Below are 18,784 nucleotides of genomic sequence, written 5' to 3'. Positions count from 1 at the left end.
CTACATTTGTATTTGGAATGAACACTGAACATTGAAATATATATTTATAACCCATATCCGTATTCAATCTCTACATACCTCAATAGAAATATTTCTAATTACCTCTTCCTCAAATTGATAAAGAAAACTGTATTGCTTTGCAAAAAGAACTATTAGGTATTTAATTTAGCCACGTCCACTAGGAAAAATGCCGATAATACAAGTATCAAACATTCAGTTAATAAAATTATAAAAAATTATTTGTCTAAAAAAAGTTGATTTAGACTAAATTAAGATATGGGTAGCATCTCTCCAAAACAAATATGAATTTTATAGTATTGGTTAAGTTTAAACCATAATCGAAACAAATTAATTTGAAATTAAAATAATTGAATAGCTAATGTTTTTATCTGATTGAGTATTGCTAAAAGAAAAGCTACGACATGCTCTCCTTTTGAATTTCATGCTTGATTAACAATTATGATATGGTGATTTAATATAATTATCATGCTTTTGATACGAATATTTTATCTTTCTAAGAAAAGATTAATACTGTATAAACAAACAGCTTTCATTCGAATCTGAAAAGTGTAAGCATGACTATGAAATAACGAGAAATATAATATTCAGAAATATTCAAAGTGATTATATGAGGTTTCAAATAATATCTGGGATTTGTTTGAGTACAATTCTCCTCATATATTTGAGTATCTCAAATAGCAATGAATGCATAGTTCTGCAAGGCACTATGATATCAAACAAATTTGAAGAAATAGTAATGCCTGTTTCAGAAATATATAACACAAAGTTAATAACATATATGCCTGAGGAAATAATAGAAAGTAAAACTGTTTACGATATTCCAATAGATATAGGAGACACACAGCTACGCATGAACGGAAAATGGAGTGATGTTGATGATCACCCAGCAAAACCTGTAGTTCTCCCTGAGAAGTTTCAAAGATTCAAAGGAACAATGGCAATACTGAAGAATATATATGTGAATAGAAATTCTGGAATTTTATTACCTGGAAAATTCATTGTTCCAACAAATGATAGTTGGTACTATGAAACTAAAAGGCCAGACAGTGGTAGAGTTATTGCCACATATGATAATTGCGTTTGTTTTGGACATGGTTCAACAAGACTCTATGGACACTGGATGGTTGATTATCTATCAATGTTGATGCTCTTGCCTAAGGAAGTTCTTAAGGCATACAAGTTAATTAATGTTCCTGATATAAAAGGTGCACATGAAACTCTCGATTTTCTAAATGTACCTAAAGAAAATAGGATTCCATATCCTCAGGGATATGATTTGTACTTTTTAAGAAGGTGCTATTATATGTATGATCCCCTTACAATGACAAATCATTATGGCTTGCCATTACAAAGAATAAGAGACTTCTTACACGAAAAATTTCAACTTGATGGAATTGAAAAAACAAAATACTGCTGTTATCAAAGAAACGCTAGAAGAAAGATTATTAACTTCGATGAAATGTTTAATACTCTTAAGAAAGAATTCAAAGAATATAAATGGGAGTGCATTAAAGATCATCAGTCTTTAACTCAATGTGCAAGGTATTGGGCTGCTATCAAATTGATCATCAGCGGGAATGGGTCGCACTATTTCAGATGTTTTTGTATGAATAAAGGTGCAGTTGCAGTTGAAGTTCACGGTGTATTCCATGATTTATCTTGCTTGGGTGCGATTATCATGTGTGGAGTTCATTGCATTACTCTTAAGAACCCGGAATTGACTCACCATGTTTGGTGGGGCGGCGGCTCATATAATATGGAAATCAAAAAGATTGTAAAGACTGTAAAATACTTAAAACCATATCTCTCTGGGGGTCAGTTCCCAAGTGGTCCATTAGTTTTCTAATTGTTTGTAAAAATTCGATATTTTCAAAAAGTTGCTTTTCCATCAATATTCTCACATCACCAAATGCTCATTAGAAGGCAAGAAGCTATTAAATAATGAGAGATAACAAACATAATTAAAAAAAAGTAATTCAAGAGAACATCAGCTCATATTATCCTGAAATATTGGAACATGAGTTGATGATATTGCATCGTTTAGACAAATCAGGGAAATTTTGATGAAATCAAAAAAATAAGCAATCAATGAATAGTAATAATAAGAAATAAGCTATGTTGCTGATTGTCAAACGCAAGTAGTATATGCGGACGGGTTTTGTGACTTTTTTTGTTACATCTATATATAGACGATGCATTAAAATATATTTATTTATAAACCATTAAAAAAATTAACATTAATTTTAAAATAATTTATTTTTTATCTTTTATAAATGACGCAACAAGTAAAACCAAATAAAATAGATTATCGAATTTTAGAGGATGAATTTCATATAAAAATAAGAAGTCTGTTTGACCTTAAGAATGATTTATATATAAAAATAAAATAAACTTCTTACGAAAAATTAAAACTTAGTTATGTTTATTATTTTATTTTTTTATTTTGTATGAAATGAGCGTCAAAACTAACAACGTTAAAAAATTAGGATTCACAAACGAGGAAATAAAGGATATATTAGAGGAGGTAGGTTATGAAGTTAATAAAAAAAAAAAAAAAAAAAGGTAGTGGGGCTTCCAGGCACTTCGTGCCCTCTAGCCCCGAAGATGTTTAGTATAAATGAAGTTCTTATATACGGGTCTTCCAGGAGCTTTTCACAAATTATATATGTTTTCATGTTTTGTCACTTTTCTGTCACTTTTCAGGAAAAAACATTTTTATTATTATATATAAATGAATTTTACAAAACCACCGTTACCGTTCTTTGGAAATAAGAGTAAATGTAAAGATATTCTATTGAGAGAACTTAAGAAACTACCGAATGGTCTAACATTTGTAGATTTGTTCGGTGGAAGTTTCTATATATCCCATTTGTGCCATATAATATTCCCAGACTCAAAGATTATATGCAATGACTTCGACAACTATATGAACCGTCTCAAACATATACCAGACACAAACAAAATATTGAGTGAGTTAAAAGAAAAGATACCTATAGGTAAGATGGAACGTATACCATTAGATAAGAAAAATATTGTGAGAGAGGTTTTGAAAAAAGCAGAATATATAGACTGGGATAGTATATCTGCTAGACTATTATATAGTGGTGCTATAAGAGTTCATGACATTGAAACACTTATGTCAAAAGTTTTATATCTTAACTATACAAATGTTTTCAAAGAGGACATAGAAAAATATATTGAGGGTATAGAGTTTGTGAGATGTCATTGGACAGATTTGTATGAAAAATATAAAGACAAGGAAAATGTTTTCTTTATAGTGGACCGCCGTTCTATAAACACATGGGATTTTCAATACCAAGTAGACTGGACTTTGAGAGACTCTTTAGAAACTTTAGACGTTTTACATAACTGTCCATGCTTTTACTTTACATCCGATAAAAGTGGTTTGGAAACCGTTATGAGATGGTTAGAGGACATACATGACTATGAGTTTATATATGACAAATAGAATATGAGAGAGTCCTATAAACTGGAGAAAGTGTCATAACAAAGAAATTTTATTAGTAAGTAAATGTGGTTTGAAATAGGACTACTTGTTTTAGGTTTTTTCCATTGTGTCATTTATTTATTTGACGTGGCAGAAAAGTACAGAGAATATGAAGATGAACCAATGCCTGCAAATGTCCAGTATATGTACTCGTAAGAGATATTTTTATCTAATATTAAATGGACGCACAGAACTTAGCGAATGCACAGCAACCTGGACAACCAAACCCAGAGAATATTCCAAATGAAGTTAGAATACAAACTGCAATGGCAAAACTATGGTCAAGTGCCAACAGATGTACAAATGCAAACTGCCATGTCAAATGACGCTGCGTTAGGTTTGCCACCATGGTATGCAAATATAGATGGAAAGAGTTTTATACAAACCCTGAAGTGGGATATAAAACAACTTTATGCAGATGACGCGAACACAGGAGTTGACCCAGAATATGTTTTCTACCAGAGGAGAAACAGAATGTATGAGCTCCCAGTTAAAGAATGCTATGGAACTCAACAGGAAACGTAAGAGACTAGGCGACATTAGATTTTTACATATAGTAAAATGGGTTTCTTCAGTAAGATAGGAAACTTCTTTCGAAATGTTGGAAGAGGTATATGGAATGAATAAAAACCGTAGGAAGAGGAATTTGGAACGGTGTCAAAAATATTGGTAAAAGGGTAGGTCAGTTTGTTGGTATTATACCTAAAGACCCTGAACCAGAAGAGCAAGCTCCTGTTATACAACAGCCTGAACCTGCACCACAGTCTAGTTGGCACCAAATCCAACACCTCAACCGTATTAAAAAATTATATTTTTACCGTTCGATAGTAGTTGTATATGAAACTAAGTTCTAAGTAAAACGCATGGTATAATGGAATTATTCTTTTTCTTCCATCTTAGTAAACCATACTTGAAAGTCTGAAATACTTCCACTTGGTGGTTCGTATAACTTTGTAGGTTTTTTCGTAAAAATCATTTGCCAAGCATAAGAAAGAGTTTTGGGCGCCAGAAAATGAAGCATGAACAATAATAGCAGCTGGGTCGAAAAACATCTTTAAATAAATATGGTTCATCTCTTGCATATCGACTGTAAATATTTGCTAAAGGAAGTTCGACTTTCTGATTTAACATTCTTTGCAAATAATACCATGACATTGCAGTGAATTCTGTATATATTTGTTCGTCTTTCTTTGGATTGTCTTCGTAGATTTGAAATGACACTTGTGAATTTTGTTTGTCATATTACAATTCTCACATAAAGTGTGCTCTCGGTATTTGCATATTCATCAGCATATTTTGCATAACATGAATTTATTTTATCTTCTATATTTTTTAACGCAGTCTGTAGAGAGATGAAAGGTCAACTTGTATTAGCTCAATTTCTTCCCACATTTTTCGTTTCCCTTCAGATATATAATCTATATGAAACCTTACAATAAATGGAAAACTTTTATCTTCTACAGACACAAACTTCATTCTACGAAAGCCAATAGCTTTTGTGACGGATGGGTCTCTTAACCATCTTAACGGTAGTCAAAACGATAGCCTTCATGCTTTTACGGTCTCTGTCTCAAACTTTTGACCGACATTAGTAAAAAGTTCATCTAATGGTTTAGTTGTAGCAACTCTTGAATTTTCTTTTTCTATTGGAAGCATATTTTATCTAGAATAAAAATGTCAAATGAAACAGCGTCTATGAGAGAAATACAACACAACCGACAACTCATTATACAAGCTCTAAATAAGAACACAACAAACTTTTCAAACTATTCTAAGATATCTGAGTCATTGAAAGAAGGAAACTTAAAACTGACTTTAAACCAATGACAGATGAGTTTCTGTTTCAAGACAATAAGAACCATTCTGTCTGTATAAATCCAACAAAAGGAACTTTAAACGAGAAACCTATAAATGAACTTCTTTTGAAAACGGATGTTGACAACAAAGCTGACAAAGAATATGTCATTGAAAAAGTTCAAGAAGAACATGACAGAGCAGATGCAACATATGCAACGAAAGAACATACTCATCCTGAACTAGCAGACAAAACATATGTTGACAATAAAATGTCAAGTGAAGTGACAAGAGCTGAAAACGAATATTCTAAAAAGACTCATACACATTCTATATCTGAAATAACAGACTTACAAGAAACCTTAAACAGTAAAAGTGCCGTTGGACATACACATACCATTGCAAATATTACAAACTTACAAGAAACCTTAAACAGTAAAAGTGACGTTGGACATACACATACCATTGCAAATATTACAAACTTACAAGAAACCTTAAACAGGAAAAGTGCCGTTGGACATACACATTCTATATCTGAAATAACAGACTTACAAGAAACCTTAAACAGGAAAAGTGCCGTTGGACATACACATTCTATATCTGAAATAACAGACTTACAAGAAACCTTAACAGTAAAAGTGCCGTTGGACATACACATACCATTGCAAATATTACAAACTTACAAGAAACCTTAAACAGGAAAAGTGCCGTTGGACATACACATACCATTGCAAATATTACAAACTTACAAGAAACCTTAAACAGGAAAAGTGCCGTTGGACATACACATACATCTTCTGAAATAACAGACTTAAACGTTAGCCTTGAAAATAAAGCAGATAAAACATATGTCAATGAAATATACCAAAGTTTGATAGGAACAAAAAATATTGAAACTATTGTTGGTGACTTTTCTGTCAATGAAGAAAAAAATATTTTAGATGGCAGTTTGTACAGTCCTTAGAAAATGGTACACGGTGTAAACTCATTCCGAAAAATAACAATGAAATGTATGTAAGCTATAAAAAGAATGATGGTACACAAGTTAAAGTTCCATTAGACACAACTGCTACTTAAACTTATATGGAGACGAACAAAAGAAATATTTAAGAGTTTATGAAATGACAGATATGACATTGCCTGACCCAGCTCCAGCACCATATTATTATGACTATGGAGATGACGTCAGAACACCACATGTAGATGAACAAAAGCTAACATTATATTTAGATTATTATAGATATAAAAGATATAATGCAATAGAAAAAACGAGAATAGTATACTATTATGAAGATGACAGAAATAAATATTATGTCAAGATTTTACCTACCCTGAAAACATAAGATTATATTATAAAATATTTGACACAAACCAGAAGAAACCTGAAATAGTTGCACTATATTTTAAGTTCAAAAGAGACAATCCTATAATGTCTCATATGTTTGATTTAATGAACCCAGTAGGTTCTATTTATACATCTATGGATGTGAGAGGTCCTCAAGTAATGTTTAGTGTTGGTGCATGGGAACAAATAGTCGACAGGTTTTTGTATTGTGCAAACTCTTCAAAGGAAACAGGTGGAAGTAAAACGATTTCAGGTGAAAATTTACCTGCACACAGTCACTACATAGATTTAAGTACATCTCAAGCAGGTTGGCATAAGCATAGATATTGGGATTGGTCAGGAATGACAAAAGGTAAAGGATATGATGTTAAAGATGATGTTAAATTTGCCATAAATTGTTACTGGAGTGACACTCAGGGAGAAGGAAACCATACACATCGCGTTTCAGGATATACACAAACAACGGGACAAAGTAAAGATTACATGCCACCATTTATGACTGTATTCGCATGGTATAGAATTGTTTAGTCGTCATTTTCAACTTCTTTAGCATATTCGTCAGGAGTTGTCTTATATTTGTTAGGAACTGTCTTTGAAAGTATACCACCTTGAACTTTGACAAGTTTGAAACGAGGTCTGACAATAGTAGTTTTATCTTCTGCTTGCAGTTTGTACATTTTGCCATGTTTGCCTAAAACTTCATAATATTCTCTTGTATACTTTCTTCTATTTTTACGAACACGAATGTGAGTACCTGTCGGGTTCCCATTGTTGTCATAGTCAATAGTATTTTCATATGGGTCGCGTTTAGGTATTTCTATTTTTACTTTGTCACCTTTCTGAAGTTTGAAGCCCGGCATTCTTTCTTGTTTGTCTCTTTTGACTAAATTATTAAATATATAGTCTTTCTCTAAGTCAGGGTTGTTTTTCATTTCTTCGGGGAGTGGTTTCCCAAACCTTTTTGTTTACGGCTATTGTAAATATTTTAAAACTTGTCTCATCTTTGCCATGGAGAAGTGTCTGTACTTGTCGTCATATGACATTTCATTTGCTTCACCACCTTGTGGTTGGTTTAAGTCTCTTAACATTTTTATACAACCGTCAATGACACCAAGAGCAGAATGGTTTTGGTCGACAATGAAATATTGGTTTACATTTTTTGAACGCAGATAGTTTTTTACATCATCTGATTTGAAAGAACTTTCACAGTCAGATGTCAGTTTTGTTGGATGGTATTTGTCAACGAATATTGTCAAAGCAGTTTTCACATCTAAAATATTTTTGGACCATAATGGTATGGCTTCACAGTATCTTGTGTTTTGACCGACAAATATTAGCCAGTATGGAGGTCCATCTTCTCTATACCTCGGAATGTTTTCCAAGATATCCATAAACCAAGCATTTGGTGTTGAACTAAAGATTTTTTCATGAGTGCTTTCTTTGTTGCCTTAGAAACATAGGGGTCCTTGTTTGGATTCGTCATTTTTTAACCCATAAGAAATGGGTTTATTTGGCGCATTAGCAGGAGTTGCATCCAGATTTTTTGCCCGCAGTGGGAACAATAGCCAGAGGTGTATTTGGAGTTGGAAGGAATTTTGAGTAATTAGGTATACTTAAAGAGAAAGCACAACCTATTATACAAACTGTACAGAAAGGTTGGGAGGTAGCACGAGATGCAACAAATCTTATTCCAAATCCTGAAACAAGAGGAAAAGTTCAAGGATGGATGGATAATGTAGGAAGACAAGCAGGAAACTATTATAACAAAGCAAATGACTACTATAACCAAGCAGGGCACTACATGGACCAAGGTGAAAGATTCTTTAACAGAGGATATAACCATGCACAACAATGGGTAAACAATAACCAACCTCAACCGCCTCAAACGTGGGGAATGTAAAGTTTTTTACTGAGATGAAATGAACAATACAGCATTGAGACAAATGGGTTCAAGATGGATTTGTCGACTTCCAGCAGTTACACAACCACGTGTTTGTCAAGTTCTTCCTATACCTCAGGAAGTTTTAGACCGACTTAAAAAACCTAAACAACCAGTTGAAAACAAACCAAACTAAAATTTTTTACTGAGATGAAATGACCGAAGAAGTTGAAACGGTAGATTTGACACCACAAACAAAAAGTTCAGAACCATTGTCAAAACCTGTCAAAGAACTTACAGATGAAGAGAAAAATTCAATAATAGAAGGTGCCAGGTCTGGAAATACAAACCCTAACTACAAAGTCACTTTTCATAGAAATGGAACGGCTAGTATCTCAAAAAAGAAACAGACTCTCACAAATAAAATATTGAAGTCTGAAGGAGCTTTCGAGACAACAGATGGAAAAGTTTACTTCACTGACCAACAGTTCATTATAGAACATCTCATTGACTTAGAGTCGAAATATTCTAAACTTTACAACAAACACAAAAAGTTGAAAGGAAAACAAAAACAAATGGCATATGATATTTATGAAGATGTTGACGACACAACCATACCTGCAAGTGAGGTAAAGTCAGAGGAACCGAAAAGTGACGAAAAGCCGATAGAAGAAGAAAAACCAAAAACTGAAGATAAACCAAAACCAAAGTTTAGTTTGGAAACTAAACCAACTCAACCTTCATTAGCTGGTATGGGTTGGCGTCAAAGACTTATGGTAGCCGGTGGTTATGTTAAGTAAAGAAAAAAAATATTTTTTTATTTTTATAAAAATGCCCCCATATAGAATGGATAGAAAGTCTGCTAGAATAAAAGCAGAGTTGCAAAGATATGGTTGGAGAGTTTCGAAGAATTTTAAATATAGGAAGGGAAGACCCATAAAAGTCTATGACAAATTGTCTGGTCTTCGCTACGAAATGGATTTGGAAACAGCACGTGCCAATTATCCAAACAGACTAGAGAGGTTAGAAGAAGAACGTCTTATGGACATGCCTTTCGATGTTAGTGAACCTCAAGTTGAAGGACACGACGGCTTTGCCAGATTCTACTGGAAACATGACGAACAATTGCATCCTTTGAGAAGGAAAAAAGGAAAAGGTGAAGACGCACATGCTCCCATGGAAAGAACAAGATATGCATATGAGAAGTACCGTGAAGTTAGAAGTCAAATTACATCTGGTCGAACCTTTACAGTAAACTTTGACGAAGGAAAGAACAAAGAAGGCTTCATGGGAGTACTTGCTGCAATTCAAGACGGAAATAAGAAAGGACACAATCTCAAATTGACAATAACAGATTTGGATGGTCACATTTACTATGCACATGGCAATGAACAAACAGCCGCAAAACTTCTTGACGCTTTCAAGACTACAAAGAAGAACAAATGGTTGACTCAGACTCAGACATTTTGAATGCAATTGAAGGAATTGCAAGTGTCAAGTTCGAATGGTACCAACCTAACCCTCAAGCAGTCAGACAACATGCTGGATACTTCCCCTTCATAAATAAGTCTGACATTGACTTGACAAGGTATGGAATTTACAATTCAATTGAAACAATTGTCAATGAACCTTGTATTCTTACATGTCTCAGGAACTCTGGTCTTGTTACAGATGAGAAGATGAAGTATCTTGAGTCATGTGTGAAGACAAGGTACATTCTCAGAGGTCAATTGCAAAAATTGCACCGTTGGCAAATGTCAATATCCGAGTCAACATACCTACAGCTAAAGGTTCTTCACATGACGACTATGTTGTTGAGTTCAATTTACCATGGTTGAAGATTGTAATTGTCCACAACCACTTCATGTTGAACGAAAGTCTTACAAACCCATTGTTCGGAAAAGGCAAGTGCAACATTGTCAGAGCTGTAAACATTCTTTTCGAGAAAGGTTTGTTGGAACCAATTCCAGATGACAAGCTGACAGAAACTTTGTACCAAAAGACGAAACAAACTTTTCACTGTTAGCAAGACCAAAAGTTGTTCCAGACAAAGTTCTAGTACAAAAAGAAGTACACAATTCCACAAGGAGTTGGATTGTTTCGGATACCAACCTGAACCAGAAGAACTTCCAATGAGGTTGCAAGAACTTCAAGATGCTATAAACAAACTTCCATTGAGACATCCAATTGACGTCAAATTGTATTGGAGAGCATCTGAGTTAGGTCAGAAGGTTTTATATGAAACAGGTTGCTTCGACGATGTTTATGAGATAACAGGAGAAGTTTCTCAGAAGATAAGAGACTCACTTGAATTTCCACAAACTGGACCAATTGGTTGCGACAAGTTCGACTCAAACGAAAAATATATACTATGTCGACCTTAACGCTGCGTACATGAGGTTTGTCCAATATATTCCGACTGGAATTCCAAACGAAGATGGTGAGTTCCCGGGAAGGAACTATACAGTTGGAAAAGTCATACAACAACTGTATGATATTAGGAAAGCTTCAAACCCCAAACTTGCAATGACACTCAAATTGCTTATGAATTCGACATGGGGATATTCCATTAAAAAACCTCAAGAGATGAAGAGTAAACATTATGAGAAGGTCGACAACTTTGTTGAAAGGTTTTCTCCTTTTGTTTTGAAGTACGAATTCACTCAAGGTCAAAGTGGCTTAGTAACCACATTAAAACCTATTGTCGAACATTGGTCTTACCCTCAGTTCGCAAAGGCAGTCCTTGACAACTACAACAAATTCTTCTCCGAAGTCAAATCCAAAGTTGTGGTTTACTATGAGAACATTGACGCACTCATGACGAACGAAGAAGGATACAACAAACTCATTGAAATGGGAATGGTCGGTGAGAAGATGGGTCAATTCAAATTGGACAAAATTTTCACCGAAGTTCATGTCCTCTCCAAGCGTAAGTACTGGGCTGTTAAGGAAGATGGTGAAATAGTTAAACATTGCATGAAATAAAACATTTTTTAAAACAATATATTTTTTTTATTTTATTTGAAATGTACGCTGAGTTTGTTGGAGAAGACCGTTGGGAAACTTGTTTGTTAGATGAGAAATATGAAATTCACTGTTGTGAGTCATTTGAAGTCAGAAACAAAAAGACAAAAAGAGTTTTAAGCGAATGTGAGCGAAATGACGGATATGCTAGGATGAGGATTGGTGGAAAACACTATTTTAAACATGTTGTCATTGCAACTCATTTTATACCGAATCCTAACAATTTACCTTTTGTAGACCATATAAACCATATAAGAAACGACAATAGACTTGAAAACTTACGTTGGGTTACTTGTTCTGAAAACAATAAGAACAAAAGCAAATTTAGAGATATTGTATTCGAATTTGTCGACGAACTAGAAGATGAAACAATTGAAATTACAGACTATGGTAAGCATACGCTTGAGTTTTACTACTATAGCGAAGAACAAGACTCTTTCTACTTTTATACCGGCGTAAACTATAGAAAATTACAAGTATGTTTTACTAAGGAAGGCTATGCTTATGTAAACGCTAGAGATACAGATGGAAAAAACGTTCATATACTTCTTAACAAATTCAAGAAGCTATATGGCATACCATTTTAAAACGTTTTTAAAACAGTATATTTTTACATATATAAATGCTTCAGGTTGAAAAACAAAGAACAAAAGTAGCAGATACAAAACCGTTAGACTATATCTTTACAAACGCCGGTAGAAATATTTCAGATGAAGAAATTTTATCTCGAATTGTCTTTCATATATAACTACGGAAAAGTGCTGAAAAAGTATTGAAAAATAATGTTTAGGTGAAGAGGTGAGATTTCACCCGTTTTCTCACCTGTTTTCTCACCTGTTTTCTCACCCGTTGAATTTTCATGAATTTTGTGCTGAATTCGACAAAAATGAGTTTTTGGTTGAAAAAAGAGGTGGAGCCAAAAGTGGCTCGACCTCAAAACAAGCATTTTGTGAAGAATATACCAACCCGCGGAAAACAGCGGGTTGCTTTTTATACAAAATTCAACAGGTGAATTTTCATGAATTTCCTTAAGATAGAAAAAAATATATTTTAGGCGACCAGGTCACTCGGTCACTCGGTCACTCGGTCAACTAACATCTTTTTGAAAAAGTGTGACAACATGACATTTTGACAACAACACAGGAAATAGATTTCATCGTATATTTTTTGTTAAGACTTCATCGTAAATGTTTTGTTGAGACTTCATCGTATATGTTTTGTCGAGATTTTTATCGTTGTGGTCCGACGGTTAAGCCACAAACGAATGTCCGACGTCCCACCAAAAAATATTTTTTATTTTTATTGTAAGAACAGAAATGTCAGTCGAAGCAAAAACGTTCACGAACAAATCTAATGGCGAAACATTCACAAAAGGCACTTACAACGGTATTGAAGTCTTACGTAGAGACAAGGATGGTTATATAAATGCAACAAATATGTGTCAGCAGTTTAGGAAGGACTTTAGAAGGTTGTTGGAAAATAAGTCCTGGGAAGAGTATTTTGAGGCATTTTGTGAAGAATATACCAACCCGCGGAAAACAGCGGGTTGCTTTTTATACAAATTCATGCAGGAATTCCTGATGAAATCAAACAGGTTAGAGGAATGTATGTAGACCCAAGACTTGTAAACTATATAGCAATGTGGGCTTCTCCAAAATATTGCATAGCAGTTGGAAAAATTATGGACTCCATAGACAAGAAAGTTCATGAGAAATTAGATGAAGAAGAACTTGAAGATACAGTAGAGAATGCAAAACCTTTTGTTCGAAGAAGAAGTTAGAAAAAATGCATGAAAAACAAATAGAACATGAACGTGAGATATGTTCTGGTTATAGAGACTCGCCATACGAACTAGACCAATGGGAACAAGAAGATTTAAAGAGAGAATTTAGAGAATATGAACTCGCTAAGATAGCATTAGAAGCTGCAGAAGAGAGGTTAAAAGCTTGGGGTTGTTTTGTACAAAAATATTGTGAGTAAATGAACCATTTTTTTCGACAAAAATATATTTTAGGTGAAGAGGTGAGATGTCACCCGTTTTCTCACCTGTTTTCTCACCCGTTGGATTTTCATGAATTTCCTTAAGATAAAAAATATATTTTAGTTTTTTATAAAATATTTTTTTTTATTTTTATTGTAAGAACATGTTAGCAACAACTTCACCAAACTCGTTAGTCATGAATCCTACGTCAATGTTAGTAGAAATGAAAAGCTTCATTCCTTCTTCATATACTTTCGAAACAGAAATCCAGAAGATAAAGCAAGAACTGTTAACAAGTAATTTAGACTGTAGTGCGAAAGATGAAGAAAATGAACAGTATCTTTATGAAATGCAGGATATTATTGACCATCTACCTAAACTACCTGAAATCCAACAACAAAAACTCACTATTCCTGAATTCGACGAAATTGAAGTGAAACCAACTGACTCGGTAGAAATAAAGAAGTTCATACGAAAGGTAAATTATGAATTCCTTGGTTTTCATTGCAACCACAAAGTCATGGACAAAGACTGCGATATGGTATATAAGAACATCTCTGACATATATAAATCTGGGGAGTTTAAGACCTACGACAACTTTGTTTCGTTAGTTGCTGAATGTGTATGGCAGATAAGAGATAAAGACAGAAGGGGTAAAATATGGAACGAACAGATAAGACCAACTGCTTCAGATTTAAAGAAAACCATTGACGCCTTAGTCGTACTTGCAGGTAAGGTTTCAATGTACAATGCAAAAATGAACCCGCAATGTTCAAAATGTAAAGCAGCAATGAGGAAATATAACTACTCCGTCAAAGAGATAGAAAGAATGAGAAACGACTATGCAGATTTAAAGAAAGAAGCAGAAAAGCCAGCAGAAAATAAAATGGACATGTTAGAATTTCTGAACAAAAACTATCCAACAGCAGACGATTTCCTTCTATCTGATGTCAAGAAGAAGTATAAAGAAACTTTCGGTATCGTTAAAACATTTGACATACTAAAAGAAGAAATAGAAGCTACGAAATTGTTTAGGATTTCAAATATACATCGTACAATTCATGTAAAACGCTTGTGAAAAAAGAGGTGAGAAAAGAGGTGAGAAAACGGGTGAAATCTCACCTCTTCACCTAAAATATATTTTTGGGTCATTTACGCTCATTACGAAGAAGTCTTGACAAAACATTTACGATGAAATCATGAAAATTCATGTACGAAGAAGTCTTGACAAAACATGTACGATGAAATCATGAAAATTCATGAGGTGAAAAATTAGGTGAAAAAACAGGTGAAATCTCACCTCTTCACCTAAAATATATTTTTATTGAATTCAGCAACAAAAATCTGAGTAAAATGGCATATGCTTGCTTCCCTCGGAAAACCGAGAGAAGGGATTCCGTATGAAAATCGTGAATTTCCTTAAGATAGAAAAAATAAAGTTAGTTTTTTATAAAATATTTTTTTTATTTTGTATGTAAGAACAGAAATGTTAAACATTGAGTTTGAAACAGTTAGAAAGATAGACAATGACACCAAAGTGGTTAGAATCGGTGATTTAAACGTAAGATACTCAAAGAAATACAACAAATATTCTTTGTCAGACATTATATCTCCATCTGGAAAGAAAACATCCCACGACTGGGTTAAAATTGCTTCTACTCAGAAAATTTTGACAAGAAATCCTGAGCTTATGATATCGGTAAGATTCTATGGAACTACAGCATATCTTATAGACAAAAGTCTTATACCAATAGTTTTGTTATGGTTAGACCCAGTTGTTGGATATAACTTCATAACATATGGTTCATTCGATACGGAACGTTGCAGTGAAGGCTTACTTTACATCGTTCAGAAACCGAAGGACTTCAATACAAAGAGATATAAGATAGGAAGAACATATAATATAACTCAAAGATATGACAGTACAGTCAATAGAGTTAAGGTTGTGTTCGTTAACGATATGAGAGCTGCAGAAACAGAACTACTTGAAAAGTTTGAGAAAATGTATGGTGCTCCCATAAAAGGTAAAGAAACGTTTGAAGTAGATGAGATAGATAAAGCTATAAAATTATTTGACGAAGTTGCTGAAAAATACATGTAAAGCGTTTATTTTTGGTCTTTTGTGAAAGATAGAAAATAACGCTAATTTTTTATAAAATATTTTTTTATCCGGAATATAAAGACAGATATGTCAACAACAGAGAACACAACAACAGTTATAGTCCATGAAGCCATAAATGAAGAATACGAGTACATACAGTATAACAAACAGTTACGTCTCATTCGTTCGGTCAAAGACGATATGTACCAGATCAAGTATTTTGAACGCCTCTTCGTTCTACAAAGCAAGCAATCATTGGTTTGAAAACCAACAGACAAAAGAACTTTTAGAAGAATTTCCTCATATGTTTGCTACCCTCGGAAAACCGAGGGTAGAGATTCCGTACGAAAATCGTGAAAATTTGCCAATAAATTTAAGAGGATATTATGTACATAGACTTCTTGTAAATGCAGTTGCAATATGGGCTTCGCCTCGTTATGCTTGGCATGTTTACAGACTTCTTGACGAAATTCATAGACAAGAACGTGAAGAGATGGAAAAGAAACTTCATGCAAAAGATGAAGTCATTGAAGCAAAAGACAAAAGCATTCAGAAAAGAATACCACGTTCGGTACCAAAAGGAAAGGAAAAGAACTATAAGTATATGATTTATACTGAAGAGATGGAAAATGAAGAAGACAGAGATATGGTTATGTTGCATTTAGTCAGAAGAAACAACAAAAGCTTTTACGACCTTGCTAAGATTTACAAATCTGACAGAAATTGGTTCTATCGCGAAAACTTACCGATTTCAATGACACCTAATGAAGATGTGAAACAAATAGTTCAAGATACGTTACCTCAAACACACTATGATATGAAAGGTTGTACAATTCTTACATTCAAAGAAGATTTGCCATTGTTAAAGGAAAAAATAACAGAGTATTTTGACAACTTCAAACAAGCAGAGTAAATGAACCATTTATTTTTACGCTTGACTTCAGATGGCTCAAGTAGCTCAATTAGGTAAATTGCCTCGTCAAATCCTTCTGGCATTCCGAGTCCTTCCATCCGACAGGAAAAGTTCTTCCTTCCGACAGAAAAAATTTTTCCCGACGACAAGAAAAAATTTTCCAGTTGTCCGTCCGTAAACCATTCAAATTTTCGAAAATTGAGAACTTTTTGGTCGAACTTCAGGAAAAGTTTTTCTTTCCGACAGGAAAAGTTTTTCTTTCCGACAGGAAAAGTCCTTCCTTCCAACTGGAAGAACTCTTCCTTCCGACAGGACACAAACGAATGTCCGACGTACCACCAACCGAGTCCATTCCAAAGCCAGAAGAACCGACAGCCCCAGCACCACAACAGACTAAGACTAAACTCTTTATTTTTCAAGCTTGACTTTTTACAATTTGAACTTTGTTTGCGTAGATATGAATTCTGAAAGAAGTATGAGGGTCTTGTATGACTTTGTACTTCTCCCATAGTTCATGTCTGTCAAACTTACCTGCCATGGACTCTTTCATAAGTTCCATGAAATCGTCTTCGGACAATCGGGGAAAAGTATTATGTCAGTAAGTATTCTTTTAACATCCTTACTTAAACTCTTGGCTGTCTGTACACATATTACGACTGAGATGTTAAAGTGTCTGAGCTTCTTAAGAATTCGACACATATCTTGTTCTCTGTTCTTTAACAAAGGATGAGAAGCAAAGTCATCTAAGATAAGAAGACATCTGTGAGGTAAGTCTTCCAATCGTAAGATTGCAATTTCTTCGAAATGTATTCTATCTCTTTCTGTTTGTTTCTGAAGTGTTTCTTCTCTAATATTCTCTGCATTTCCTCATTTGGGTCTTTAAACTTAGAATTTATATACTCATTTATAGCATTATACTTCAAAACTCTTCTTTGGTACTTCTTTATCCAATCTAACAACTCAGTATCCTTTATACATACTACTTAGACTTCTTTATAATATCTTTGAACGAATTGACGGTTTGGTCAAATTGACCAGAAGTACTACAAATAACAACTAACTCATAGAATGGGTTCTTCTCATCTAGTTCTTGTTGTTGTGCAGCCATTTTAAGATAAGTGAAAGTCTTACCCGACCCAGGTGGTGCAATTAGACCTGTTATACCATTCTGAGCAAATAAGAACTTGTCATGTATAGGCTTTATCTGAGCATTTTCTAACTTCCTCTTGTTCTTCTTCAAAACATTCTCAAATTTCTTGTCAATGTCAGCAAACTTTTTTTCTAACATATTTTAGAAAATTAAAATTTTTATCTTTTAGAAAATGTCTAGCGATTTCGCTATCTATATTCGAGACAAGCTTTTGACTCTAAAACATCTGTCGACCATAAAATCTTACATAGTGTAAACAAGAAAGGTGAATTTGTTCTAAAGTTCTGTTTCTGGGAATATGACAAGAACCATAAAACATTAAGCAGAGAAGTCTTTAAGTTTGTCAATGACAGACTTGTTGACAGAGATGACGCCGATTGGAAAGATGAAGTCCAACAAAAGTTCTTAGAATGCAAAGAAGACACATGCGCTGTTCTTGAAGATGAAATAGAAAACAGAATAGATGAGCTATTAAAGGACAAAGAACTTTTACATAAATATGGTTGCGCCAAATTTGACATAACTCCACCAGAGAAGAAGAAGAAGAGAGAAAAGAAAGAAAAGAAAGTAGAAGAAGAGAAGAAAGAACCTGAACCAGTTCCAGAGAAGGTGAGATATGACATGTAAAAATAAACTTTTATTTTTAGAACATTTCTGGGTCAATGTCAATGTTCTCTTCCTCTTTAGGAGCAAACACTGGCTTAGACTCTAAAATCTTTTTACCCAACTTACCTTGAACTTCAACTATCTTAGACTCATAATATTCATAGTCGTCTGTCTTCTTTGGTTCATAAGGTATAACAAGTTTGTATGCTTTGCCTTCTTTAAGGTTTGAAAACCTTCTGTCAAAATTTTCTTTGACTGCTAACAAACCTTCTATGTCTAAGTCTTCAAATTTCGCACCATTTTTAGTCACAATAGCAAACTTAACTGGTTCGATGTTCCAAACTTTGTCAAATGAAGACTTTTCAAAATGGTAGAAGTAAACATTCAAATAAGCGAATGGGTCTAGTTCTTCTTTGACTTCTGTCATGTACTTATTTACTGAGATGAATTTTGCCATCTTTT

At 33.9% G+C, this 18,784-nt stretch overlaps 9 protein-coding genes and 4 pseudogenes across 13 annotated transcripts, besides 2 other annotated features; 11 read left to right on the top strand and 2 right to left on the bottom strand.

Moving 5' to 3' along the window:
• Positions 1–757: 757 nt before the first annotated feature.
• Positions 758–2,221, top strand: TVAGG3_0222310 (glycosyltransferase family; the record flags this gene model as incomplete). The annotated part of the gene is made up of 1 exon (XM_001330674.2): positions 758–1,867. The coding sequence occupies one exon, from the start codon at positions 758–760 to the stop codon at positions 1,865–1,867; it is 1,110 nt and encodes a 369-aa protein (XP_001330710.1).
• A 339-nt stretch (positions 2,222–2,560) lies between these two features.
• Positions 2,561–2,651: a terminal%2Cinverted (terminal inverted repeat of Maverick-3 transposon ID:TVAGG3_0222140).
• Positions 2,561–18,784: part of a mobile genetic element that runs on past the window's edge.
• On the top strand, positions 5,204–7,196 carry TVAGG3_0222300 (annotated as a pseudogene). Its single transcript has one exon. A coding segment is annotated over exon 1 (1,993 nt).
• On the top strand, positions 8,763–9,347 carry TVAGG3_0222290 (phage tail repeat-like family; the record flags this gene model as incomplete). The annotated part of the gene is made up of 1 exon (XM_051227002.1): positions 8,763–9,347. The coding sequence occupies one exon, from the start codon at positions 8,763–8,765 to the stop codon at positions 9,345–9,347; it is 585 nt and encodes a 194-aa protein (XP_051111988.1).
• On the top strand, positions 9,394–11,346 carry TVAGG3_0222280 (annotated as a pseudogene). The gene has a single exon. A coding segment is annotated over exon 1 (1,953 nt).
• Positions 11,574–12,158, top strand: TVAGG3_0222270 (His-Me finger endonucleases family; the record flags this gene model as incomplete). The annotated part of the gene is made up of 1 exon (XM_051227001.1): positions 11,574–12,158. The coding sequence occupies one exon, from the start codon at positions 11,574–11,576 to the stop codon at positions 12,156–12,158; it is 585 nt and encodes a 194-aa protein (XP_051111987.1).
• Positions 12,888–13,551, top strand: TVAGG3_0222260 (annotated as a pseudogene). Its single transcript has one exon. A coding segment is annotated over exon 1 (664 nt).
• Positions 14,343–14,630, top strand: TVAGG3_0222250 (organellar and viral DNA polymerase type B; the record flags this gene model as incomplete). The annotated part of the gene is made up of 1 exon (XM_051227000.1): positions 14,343–14,630. One exon carries the CDS (start codon positions 14,343–14,345, stop codon positions 14,628–14,630), a length of 288 nt encoding a protein of 95 aa, XP_051111986.1.
• TVAGG3_0222240 (organellar and viral DNA polymerase type B) lies at positions 15,243–15,653 on the top strand (the record flags this gene model as incomplete). Its single annotated transcript, XM_051226999.1, has 1 exon — positions 15,243–15,653. One exon carries the CDS (start codon positions 15,243–15,245, stop codon positions 15,651–15,653), a length of 411 nt encoding a protein of 136 aa, XP_051111985.1.
• On the top strand, positions 16,147–16,566 carry TVAGG3_0222230 (uncharacterized protein; the record flags this gene model as incomplete). The annotated part of the gene is made up of 1 exon (XM_051226998.1): positions 16,147–16,566. The coding sequence occupies one exon, from the start codon at positions 16,147–16,149 to the stop codon at positions 16,564–16,566; it is 420 nt and encodes a 139-aa protein (XP_051111984.1).
• On the top strand, positions 16,890–16,991 carry TVAGG3_0222220 (uncharacterized protein; the record flags this gene model as incomplete). The annotated part of the gene is made up of 1 exon (XM_051226997.1): positions 16,890–16,991. The coding sequence occupies one exon, from the start codon at positions 16,890–16,892 to the stop codon at positions 16,989–16,991; it is 102 nt and encodes a 33-aa protein (XP_051111983.1).
• TVAGG3_0222210 lies at positions 17,403–17,854 on the bottom strand (annotated as a pseudogene). Its single transcript has one exon. A coding segment is annotated over exon 1 (452 nt).
• On the top strand, positions 18,182–18,343 carry TVAGG3_0222200 (uncharacterized protein; the record flags this gene model as incomplete). The annotated part of the gene is made up of 1 exon (XM_001283916.2): positions 18,182–18,343. A coding segment is annotated over one exon (162 nt), but the record flags the coding sequence as incomplete, so codon positions are not given.
• On the bottom strand, positions 18,360–18,779 carry TVAGG3_0222190 (protein of unknown function, DUF4108 family; the record flags this gene model as incomplete). Its single annotated transcript, XM_001294114.2, has 1 exon — positions 18,360–18,779. One exon carries the CDS (start codon positions 18,777–18,779, stop codon positions 18,360–18,362), a length of 420 nt encoding a protein of 139 aa, XP_001294115.2.

This window comes from Trichomonas vaginalis, chromosome IV, assembly GCF_026262505.1.
Source record: "Trichomonas vaginalis G3 chromosome IV, whole genome shotgun sequence".
Taxonomy (NCBI): domain Eukaryota; phylum Parabasalia; order Trichomonadida; family Trichomonadidae; genus Trichomonas; species Trichomonas vaginalis.
Note: the sequence above shows the minus strand (reverse complement) of the source record. Positions and strands in the feature narration are given on the sequence as shown.